This window comes from Drosophila mauritiana, chromosome X, assembly GCF_004382145.1.
Source record: "Drosophila mauritiana strain mau12 chromosome X, ASM438214v1, whole genome shotgun sequence".
NCBI lineage: Eukaryota > Metazoa > Arthropoda > Insecta > Diptera > Drosophilidae > Drosophila > Drosophila mauritiana.
In genome coordinates, this window is record NC_046672.1 from 6,843,911 (window position 1) to 6,855,083 (window position 11,173).

Below are 11,173 nucleotides of genomic sequence, written 5' to 3' on the forward strand. Positions count from 1 at the left end.
TTACTCACTTTGCTGTTGACACTCTTCATTAGACCACGCCCAGGCGGAAAACTTTCTCTCGCCCACTTTTCCTTATCCTTAAGTGGAGCTAAAAATATTCCTTTGTATATTACCCATAACACAGCTTATATAATTGTAGAAAAAAAAGTGAGAAGAACGGATGGATGGACGCGGTCTGAATAATTGCTGCAAGGTTGAGAGCTTTCGCTGACGCAAGAAGAACGCAGGACCTTTTTTAGCCGCCCACCGCCACCCGATGCAACCGTTACTACACAGAGAATAATGACTTAGAAAACGAAAGTATGATTAAATTATACGTTTTTTTAAATAGCTGCATTGAATTGTCGCAGACAAGTGCCCGCTCTTGAATATAGTCTAGTATTTCTTTGACTTGGAACGAATGGAGGAGTTCCCCTTTCGAGTGCTAGCCAGATTATGGAATCATTGTTTTCCGTGTTGCAGCTAGCTACTGCTGCTTGCTGGCGTTCGTGTTGCCCTTTTTGTTGCAGGTTCAGGCACTGCCACTGACAGTTAAATGGAGTGTCACCGCCGTCTAATCAGCTGCAAACGCAAACACGAGGTGGCCGCGGGGGGGTAACAAGTGGGCGGAGCAGGGGGCGCTGACAATCTCAGATTAGTGTCGCCATATTGCGTCGGACTGGATCCGCCGTGTGTCTGTACCCTACGTCTGGGGTCCAGGACTGGGTTAGCCCGCCCTTTTGTGACAGTCGCACGTCCGTAAGCCAGTTAAGACAGGTCCCGAGCCCATGGGGCAGCTCCTAGCCGAGGTGAGCGCGCCAGGTGAGCTGTAACCAATCCGTCAATGCACTCAGAGAAAAGTAGAGAGATCAAAAGGACCAAGCACTCATCAAATCTTAAAGGGAACGTAATGAAGCGCATGGGTTGGGCGTAGAAATCCATATAAACCGATTAAGATACGTTAAGCATAGCACCCTAAATTTTCTCACAGTGCTGCCCCAAATCGCCGGAAGGGAAGTCTGCGTGTTGTCTAGTATCGGTTTTGGGTTCAGATGCTTTCATTTTCATTGTGGCACGCTTAGGCAGAGTGATGAGATTTCTTAACTGCGAGATTTTAGCCTATTTTTGGAATGCCAGCACAAGGGATGCTGATGATGGGGTTGGGGTGAACCTGTCCCCGGGATAAATCCCATCCAGATAGACCCGAATAAGTTGTGACTGGGGACTACCAGTCAAGTCAGCTGGCTGGCAGTGAAATGGGAAACCTTTCGGACAGAAGGTTCCATCGAAACGCCTCGAGCCTTGAGGGAATTATATTGCAAAAATGATTCGATTTTGTGGATAATCAAAGCGAGAATTTGCCCCACAATAGAGCGGGCCTTTATGATGTGCAATTTCATTTATTAATAAGCACCAATTATTAAGTGCTTCCCCAATTGAAATTTCCGGAGGCTTATAATGTTGTTTAGATTGTTTTGCAACCGTTGTGGGCGCCAAATGTTGTAATCGGCCTAAACAGTTTCCTGGTTTTAGTTGGGAAACAATTAGTGGAGGGGTCTTTAATTTTCAACTTTTCAGCCACTGCAGTCTTTAATAATATTTCTATTTCTTTATGTTCCCTTTTAACCAAAGGAATCTTCGACTTTTTGTCAACTTATAATTTAGACGTGGGATAATTGAAATTGCCTTCGAGGCTAGACACAGTTGCGTTCGAGGTTTACTTTTCTTTTCAATTTGCTGGGATTAGTTTAGTTGGCCACATTCTCTTCGTGTTGCACTTTTTCTTGGCTGCATCTGGGGTAAGATGGGGAAAATGCTGAGGCAACAGTTTTCCAAGTATTCTATGATAATAATAAAGTTTTCCTTTCCCTGCTTCTGCTGCTGATGTTCATTTTGCACATTAACGCAATCGCTGCACCGTGATTAAAGTCTATATAATTATGAGTCGAAAAGTGAATTCTGTTATTGGCTTAAATTTGAACTAATAGAAACAAAACAATACTCTATAAAAATATTAAAAATTCCAATTAGTATAAATTCCATTATCATTTTCCCCTCATATTCATAGGCACATCAAATGCTAGTGGTTTTTAATGCTATTTTGTGCCACTGTGCGATGGGTGGAACGACGAAAAGGGGGCGGGGCAAGCACGCCCCTGAGATGGAGAGCAGCTCGCGTTTTAATTTCATTAAGTACCGTTATGGCCTGTGCCGCAAGTGGAATGCAATGGGAGCAGGTCCATAAATTACGCATACGCCGCGTTGGCCAGTGGGCTTGGGCATTTTTCGGCCCCCTCAGGGGAATTGCAATTGCACGAAAAACAAGTGGCAGCAAATGGGTAATGGGCTACTTTATCGGTGTTAATTACTAAGCATTTAACCAATAACATTTCAATTTTGAGGCTGCAAATATTGATCATTTGTAGCATTTCAGTTTCCGAGAACTTGTGCTCCTGTGGTTTAATAGACTTACATCGTGTAGGCAAATACAGATGTGGGAAAGATCTTGCACGGTAAGATCAAATGCAGAAACGCAGATGGATTTTACAAAAATAATTGGCTTGAACTTTGTGAAATATGTATTTTTGTTTTTCTGCCGACGCTAATTTCGATTGGAAGACATGCCTTAGGCATTAGGACATGGGGGACTTGGGACTCACCTCTGCTGAACAGGATTAGGTGCAGGAGGCACTCCAGGGCGGCGCCGTGGGATTTGTACCTGTACTGGGGCTTGTTGCTCGCTGCCATTTGAGCTTCGATTTACATGTTCGTCGGATCGCCGGCTTTTTCTTTGCACCTCCTTTGGTTTTTTTGTTTTTGTGCCGGTCTAGTCGCAAAATAAGAACTGGTGAATTATTCAGTCCGGTGTCGCTGCACTTGTCCCATGAATATTGCAAGTGCGCCCTGCAATTAGCCACACACTCGCAGACAAAGTTACATCCACGGCTATAATTATTTCGGTAAGCACGCACACACACACATGCACCCTTGCAAAGAAGCCTCCTGACAAACACTTGAAAAAAAAGCCAAATAATTGATGCAATTAAACGTTGACAAAAATGCGCGCCAAAAATTCGCTCGCGCTTTTGGGGGGCAGCTAAGTGGGGGTGGGGCAGTCGCACGTGCGCTTTCGTCAAGCGTCAGAAACCAACTGAATTCATTTTGCTGGCAAAGTTTGGATTGGCGAACAGAAGATAACAGTGGCTGTTAGTGTGCTGTTAGAAACAGAGAAAGAACGAGTAAATAAAAGGAAGCGGGAAAAAAGGTGAATTTTTATGAAATTTCGTATTATGGTTTTAACACTTAAATCGAACTCTTTATGACGCATCACAAAGAATAAATGTTTAATGCTGCCATTAATATTAATGTCCCCAATTAAAACAAATATCTTCGTATACTGAGGGATTTATTACTTTGTACATTTAGTTTCATAAGCCACTACAATTTATATTTATAAATTTATTATTTCCCCATATTTAAAAGGGTCGGAACAGCAAAACTCGACTGTTAACCTTATGTAACAGAGGAATGCGCAGCCAGCGGACAATGTTAAGCTTTTAATGCCTCTGTTTCCTGCAAGGATTAATTCAAAAATCCATAAGTCGATTCAAATGCGTAGTTAAAAAGAATGACACAGTAAGAAAACATAAACTTTTACGTTCAACATAAATAATTGAAAACTTTAGTTAATTCAGTTTTAATTAAGGCCTAAAATGATTTTAGATTTGAATACCTTAATTTCAAATGTCAGAAATTTTTTTGCTGAAAATTGTACTTATAAGGCATATATATATATTATGTTCAAACTAGAAACGCCTTTCCATGATTTTTATGTTATTTCAAACTCGTTTGAACGTAACGCATTTCAATTATTTTTTACAACTATTTTTCTCTGTGTGGCAACACTGATTCATTCACTGTTACGAGCTCTGTTAAGTGTATGTTGATCGCACCAACAGTGCCAATCGAAAATGGTAATCGATATCTTCTTAGTTTGGCGCGCTCTTATACGTTAACAAAATTCAAAAATACATTTATAACAATTTCGTTAAAATGTTCTTTTTGCTGAATTAATAAGACACACATTCGATCATCACATTACATTTATTACAAGTATTTAGGCATTTTGTATAAATTTGGGACATCATTTATTACACTATAAAAAATAGAAATAATTTTTGTTGCGTGTCCTCAAAAACAAAGCAAAAATATGCTTTTTAAATTAGGTTTTTAAGCGGAGAAAAAAACAGTTTGCTAAAGTACTTTTTAGTTGCCAGGCGGGCATGATGGCTTTTGAGTTATGCTGACGTAGGAACAGTCCTCAGATAACCAGTTTTGATCAGTTTACAGTGGTATTTCGTTTATTGATTTTTGAACCTTTCAGCGGAAATATGACTGAAATCGAATCAAAGCAGTGACAATTGTAATTAATAATCGCATAACAAAATATAGTTTAATGAGAAATAATAAATATTTTTAAAGCTAAATTACCAAAAAAAAAAAATGGGGGTACAAAGTACACAGAGTTACCTTGAGAACTTCGTTGCTGGAGGCTATCGGTCAAATGGGTATTTCCCTTCTACGTAGCGCCATTATCCGATTTTGAAATATATATATGCTCGCCGGTCTGGGACTCTTATCTGATGAACACTGTATGTATTTCTTGAAAGGTGCTTTTTTTTTTTTGGGCAGACAAACTCACGTTTTCGTTCTTACTGTTTTATCAGCCGTCTGGCAAGGCATTTACATATAATCGAACGATTCAGTGTGTTCGGGGTTTTTTTATATTGTTTTTGATTCTTTTTTCGTTTTGGCTTTTGCCGAGACACCGGAGAGTAATTAATACAGAATTACAAGCTGAAACTGATTGATTGAGTTGGGAAGGGAGCAAAAAGCACAATGGGGAAAGCCCTGGTGAAAGGTGGTACTTAGCAGGAAACCAGAAATTTGCCTACAGCCACCATAAATCAGATACAATTTAAATTATCTGGACACTGGTTGCCGGCCATAAATAACTTATCGTTTCACTTGGCCATACCACCTTTTTTGTGTTTTGTAGTCCGAGGGCCTTTGCCCAAAATTGCTTGATTTACCTAAATATTAAGCCATAAATATTTGAACTTGTCAAATTGGCCCGCAATCAGTATTTAAATATTTGCCGTCATTATCTTGATTACACTGCTTGTTGTGGTCATAAAAACAGTTGCCACATTTCGTGGCTCGGATTTCGTTAATTAAAGTAGCCGCTCGGGCATTATTCATTTCAAAACGATCTGGCCGCGTGGCAGCGGCGTGCATCGCCCTATTGATAAGTCCGGGGGTCCAAAAAGCGACAGAAAATGTAGAATGAGCGCCGGGTATTAACATTCCGCTCGATATCGCATAATTTATGCACCTCTTCCGCAGCAAAGGTGGCCAAAGAGAGAGACAGGTGGACAGGTGGACAGGTGAGCGGAGACGGCTGATAAGCTTCTGGTCTCTCTTTTGCTTTTTGGCCATTGGCTTCTGGCTTTTGGCCAACTGCAGCCGCAGTATTCGCACCGATTCCGATGATTACGAGTACGATGTGCTTGGTAAACAGAAGAAAACAAAAAAAAAAGCTGCACTTTCATTAACGAAACATTTGTGTTTACCTTATAAAGATACCCTAACGCAGCAAAGGGTCCACTTCACTTGTAATGTAACTTCTTCTTTTTTTAATCATAATTTATTGACTTTGTTTTTCTACAATAATGACAATGTATGACTTGTAATATGATACATCAACATAAATAGACATGATACATACATTTATATTAATTTCTACACGATTATATATTTAAAAAATATATTTTTAAACATTGTTGTCATTTTAGAATCCACGAAAATGTAAAGTACGTACAATAACCGAACATCTGCGAAATTAATTGGTAACAAAATACTGAGTATTAGGTACAGAAATAAAGAGCTTTTTTTTAAAGTCCCCCGATTTCGCTTAAGTCCGAAACGTGATTGGCGATTTTGGCCAGATTAGTGGAGTCATAAATAAGCAAATTAAATTGTTTACGCTTTTGTTCTCTGCTCAACATGCCTTGCATGCTGGGGGATTCCGAATCAGGGTATTTCGGTGGCCAACCAATGACCGATTTTACTCTTCATTTCGGTTTTTATATAGCATTCAGCAGACGTTCACCCGCCCCCCTTTAACCTTTCCTTCCGTTGTGACAATGTCAAGTTCGTTGCCAATGTCGTTCGATTCGGAGAGCAAAACGCGAGAGAGATACAGATAATGGGGATTTTGCGGGGGTCTTAGGCGCCTCGGGGGCTTTGGGGGCATCAGGGGGTGCGGTGGTGTGAGGACGGGGGTCAGCGAGGGTGTCGCTGGATCGATTAGACAGCTAATTGCGTTCAAAACGCCGCTCACAGCGTGCCTGCGGTGGCGTATACGTAATCACCGAATTCGCCTAACCGCGTATACGCCGCGTATTCGTATTAAATGCAAACAATAATTTTTTTTTTAATTTGCAAATTATGGGGCGCAGAAAGCAGGCCAGCAGCATAGCATCCATTTCAGTCGCCCAGCGAACGCCGAACGCAACGGACGTGTTTTATTCTCCGTCCGCAGTCTGTCCCATCGAAACGGAGAGCGGTAGCAAACAAAATATTAAGGAATGGATTTTTGCGAATTTGGTAAACGTAGCTCGAGTACGGATAACACAAAACTCTCGGCCGTTCGAAACTGATAAGTGCAACTTGTGAAATTGATACTGGAGCGTGAGCCCTTGATTGAAATGCGCGGAAGTTTCCACTTGTCGAACAGTCGGAGCTATCAGAGCCACAGGCCCAGCCAAACCCACAGGTGCCCCACTAGTCGACGACGTCGCCACTGTAGCTAATTGTGAGCCATTAATTGATTGGCAGCGAACAGGGCACCATCGGCTCCACCGCCCAGACACGCCCCCTTTTGTTTTCCAAAAGGCATCACAACCACCTCCCCAACCGCCCCCGCAAAGCCAATAGAATAGAAGGCCAATAAAATATATAAAGGAAAAGAGCAACACCCGCTTGCACACTCTCACGCAAAATGAAGGGCCAGCAGGAGGAGCAGCTGGTGCCGCCGCCGGCCTACAAGCCCACAGTCGTCGCCAAGGACACGGCGAAGGACTCCCACGCGAAGGAGAAGCCCCTCGGCGAGGGTCGCCTGGCCGTGCTGCGGCAGGAACTGATGGTCTTCCTGGGCAACAGCGGCGTCCTCGGCTCCGGAATGGTGGTCAGCATGCCGGCCGTTACTCTCAACCAGCTGCACGACGAAACGCAGCCCTTTTGGCTCAACAAGGACGAGTCGAGTTGGTTTGGTAAGCAAACAAATGGGAGTTTTTTAATGTTAAAACGTTGACCAATCCATCCAAAAGCAATATAACTTAACTAAAAGATATAGTAACGTGTGTTCATCGCTCTTTGAGATTAAGAAATGATTGAGATCAATAGTTGTTCATAAAGATATCCATATAGTAATAAAACAAACGCACTAACCTTTCATTTTATCCTTGTGTCTAGCCTCCATCCAGAACATGGCGTGTCCTTTGGGTGGACTTCTGGTCAGCTACTTCCTGGACAGGATTGGCCGCAAACACACCATCCTGCTGACCAATCTGATAGGACTGATTGGCTGGATCCTGCTGGTAACCAGTTTCATGCACTCCGATCGCGACATGATCTACTATCAAATGCTGTTGGGTCGTTGTTTTGGCGGTATCATGATCGGCATGTTCGTATCGCCAGTGGGTGTCTACTCCGCCGAGATAAGTTTACCCAAGATACGCGGTCGCCTGATCCTGGGCACCTCGCTGGGATTGGCCAGCGGCATTCTGCTGATGTACTGCCTCGGCTACTTCATTCGTCACAACATCCAGCTGATCTTCGGCATCAGTTGCTGCTACCAACTGGCGGCCACACTGCTCGTCTTCCCCATGCCGGAATCGCCCAGCTGGCTGCTCACTCGAGGGAAGGAGGAGCGGGCCAGGAAATCCCTCAGATACTTCCGTGGACTGCCCAAAAAAGGTGAGTCCTTAACCGAAACGCTAAGAGGAACCAGGGAATACTTAGCCTTTGGTTCCTATGGGAAATCTGATTAAATACACTTAATCATTGAGTAACACAATACAAAATAATCACACAATCTGGTCAGCAATTTAAGACTATTAGTGAATTAAATTAAGTGAGTGGGTGGCTGAAAAGTCCGATCCTATGGAGCTAATGTAAACATTGACCTTTATGGCATGCCAGGTAAAAAAGTGAGTTGGTAGTATTTCATGCGAAATTATTTAATGAGACCTTTAGGTTCAGTCAACAAAATGGCAAGGCAATGAAAGTAATTATATTAAAAAGTTAAATTGGCTTCATCGTAATTATCCCAGTAGCATTGAAAGCCTTAATTTCGACTGCTGATTTATTAATATTAGATTTTCTTAATTAAGTTTCTAATCTAGGCAATTTATATTCCCTTTTTTCTCCTACTTATGTTTTATTTAAACCACTTTTCAGAGGTGGACTACGTACCGGAATTCGAGGCGGAGCTGGCGCACATGAAGGAGTTGGCGGATGCGAGCAACACCACCGCCGCCGGCGAGTCCCTCAGCCAGATGATCCATCGTCCGGAGGTCTACAAGCCCGTCCTGATGATGACCACGTTCTTTGGATTCCAACAGGCGTGCGGCGTGGTGGTGATCATCGTCTATGCCGTCCAGATTGCCCAGCAGGCGGGAGTTACCATCGATCCCGTGCTGGTGGCCGTTTTGCTGGGCGTGGCCAGGATAATCACCACGCTATTCATGAGCGGCATCTTCGAGAAGTGGGGCCGCAAGCCGTCTGGGATCTTCTCGGCCACCGGAATGGGCGCCTGCATGCTGCTCCTGGCTGGTGGGAACTGGTTTCCGGACACACTGGGCACCTTGCACTGGCTACCGGTGGCCTGCATTGTCGCCCACATCGTATTCTCCACGATGGGCATGCTGACGCTGCCCTTCTTCATGATCTCCGAGGTTTTCCCGCAGCGGGCGAGAGGCAGCGCCTCCGGGATAGCCATCTTCTTCGGCATGATTCTGGCCTTCATAATGCTGAAGATATACCCGAATATGGAGGCCGCTTTGGGCACAGCCAATCTATTTGCCTTCTATGCGGGAATATCCTTCCTGGCGGCCGTCTTCATCGGCGCCTTTGTCCCGGAGACGAGGGGCAGGACTCTCGAGGAGCTGGAGGAGCGCTGGCAGACCGGCAAGTTCTCACGCCGCCTCACAATCGTCAATCTGAAGGATGTGGAGCTGCACGAAGTGTTCCTTAAGAAATAGAAACATCAGGATGATTAGATAAGATGAAAGATACAAGAAGTGGACAAATTCTGGGGACCATAGTAAAGTAACGAGTTCCATTGACATTTTCAAATGAAATGTTAAAAATAATACAAATGTGCGTGTGGAACACGCAGTTCCATATAGAAATCGGGTCGGGTTTTTCAATCTGTGATGTGTTAAGTACTTAGCCTTGGCAGCCATGGAATGCGGCAATTTGATAATCAATAAAAACCATTTACCAAGTAAACAAAAGTCAATTGAAGTGCATGTTGCGTTGAAAATGGTGCAGATGCACTGCACCTTGGTGAGGCGACAAAGAAGCTTCTGACATCTATATATACACATTTTTTTTGTTTTTTTTTTTATATTTCTTACATTTACGCCTTGTATTATTATTAATAAAAAAGAAAAACAACTTGCTAAATGCAGCATAAATGCCAACACATATGAAATACTTTTTAATCAATTCCGGTTGGCAGCAGTATATTGTTTTTCATTCGGGAAAGCCTCGAATGATCGGAAATTGTTGTCACTACAACTGAGATGTTTGATTACTGGCAAATAAATCAGCAAAATTGATTTGCAATCGAAGCGTCTGAAATAGATAACGCTTTTCGAATGTTATGACTGCAAGCGAATCGCGCATGCAAATCTAGAACGTCTGGTTTGAATGAAAGCTGTTTGTAATAATTATAATAATACTTCATTCAAAAGGAACCCAAAACTTAACTCAAGTAATGAGATCAGGGCTAAAATTGTACAACTAACCTTGAAAAAGTTATAATTCCAAGGTGACTTGGTTGCCCCTTATCCAACCACCTACTGCGCGGATTCTCCAGAGCGTTTGACACGTGCCCACTTTCCAGGTGCGAATCATGCAATTGCCAATGCAATCCAGAGCCCAACCCTCAAGAGATTCAGCCTTCGGCTTGTCCATGCGGGAATCCAAGCAATGACTGGCCCGCAAGTCGGATGCTTATCGGCACTCGATCGAAGCACCCCATATGCACACAACAATATAGATCGATCACCGACCGACCGCCCATCTGCGGTGGGTGTGCGTTCGTGACACGATCGTGACGGATCACGCGGCGAAGGATCGAGAGTGGAGTGAATATAGTGGCTCTTATCGGGCCCGATTGCGTGCTCTGACGTAATTCCGGAACACTAATTGGACTCGCTGCTCAAACGTGTTGTGGCTATCAGCGCCTAACGATCTGGGAAAAGGAAAAAATCACATCGAGCGGTTTGTTTACCGCTCGGAATGATATCAAAGTATACCTAGTATTCGTTGGCATGCTCGATACACTTCGTAATTCCCAGCAAATTGGAATTATTGGACTGGCACTTGGCGGGACTTTTAATTTGTTTTCCTTTTATTTCAATTTCGCGTTCTTACCACTTGAGATATACAGATTGGCGATGATATAACTCCTTGGGTGGTGCATTCTCGAGCAAAGTACAAGGGGAAAACGGTTGACTAGTTACAGAGTAAGTCACTCAATTGATTTGGGATCGAACACTAATGATAAGTGTGTTGCATTCAATTACGTGTGACCGATAAGGAGTTCGGTGCTACGAGTATTATTTTAAATTCCAATTTCAATGTTATAGTAACGGTCAAACACTAATCAAATATCTTCGTTGTAGTTCTCGCTTGCGCCTTTCGACTTTTCAAGTGCCAACCTTGGTTTTGTCAAAATTGTAGATAGTGCCGAGTAAAACTAAGCATTTGATTGGCCAAAGAATGTGGCTTCTTTCAACTGGGAGACGATCAAAAAAACGAAGAACACAGCAAAAACTGGTGGGCCATATCTGCCCATAAAATTATCCAAAAATGGAATGAAACACCTCGTTGAGTTTGT

General features: G+C 43.1%; 2 protein-coding genes and 1 long non-coding RNA gene across 3 annotated transcripts in view; 1 reads left to right on the top strand and 2 right to left on the bottom strand.

Annotated features, from left to right (window-relative positions):
* LOC117147980 overlaps positions 1–3,113 on the bottom strand; it is a 36,746-nt gene extending 33,633 nt beyond the window's left edge. The window contains exon 1 of the mRNA XM_033315130.1: positions 2,640–3,113. Within this exon, the coding sequence (XP_033171021.1) occupies positions 2,640–2,727 (88 nt within the window). The 5' untranslated portion in view covers positions 2,728–3,113. The remainder of the gene's footprint in view (positions 1–2,639) is intronic.
* Positions 3,114–4,165: 1,052 nt separating this feature from the next.
* LOC117148186 lies at positions 4,166–4,971 on the bottom strand. Its single transcript, XR_004459889.1, has 3 exons — positions 4,682–4,971; positions 4,510–4,629; positions 4,166–4,374 (listed from the first exon to the last, which is right to left on the bottom strand). It is a non-coding gene; the product is annotated as an uncharacterized LOC117148186 (long non-coding RNA).
* A 1,548-nt stretch (positions 4,972–6,519) lies between these two features.
* Positions 6,520–9,711, top strand: LOC117148185 (facilitated trehalose transporter Tret1). Its single transcript, XM_033315455.1, has 3 exons — positions 6,520–7,313; positions 7,516–8,019; positions 8,503–9,711. The coding sequence occupies exons 1-3, from the start codon at positions 7,043–7,045 to the stop codon at positions 9,303–9,305; spliced, it is 1,578 nt and encodes a 525-aa protein (XP_033171346.1). The 5' UTR covers positions 6,520–7,042; the 3' UTR covers positions 9,306–9,711.
* Positions 9,712–11,173: the final 1,462 nt, after the last annotated feature.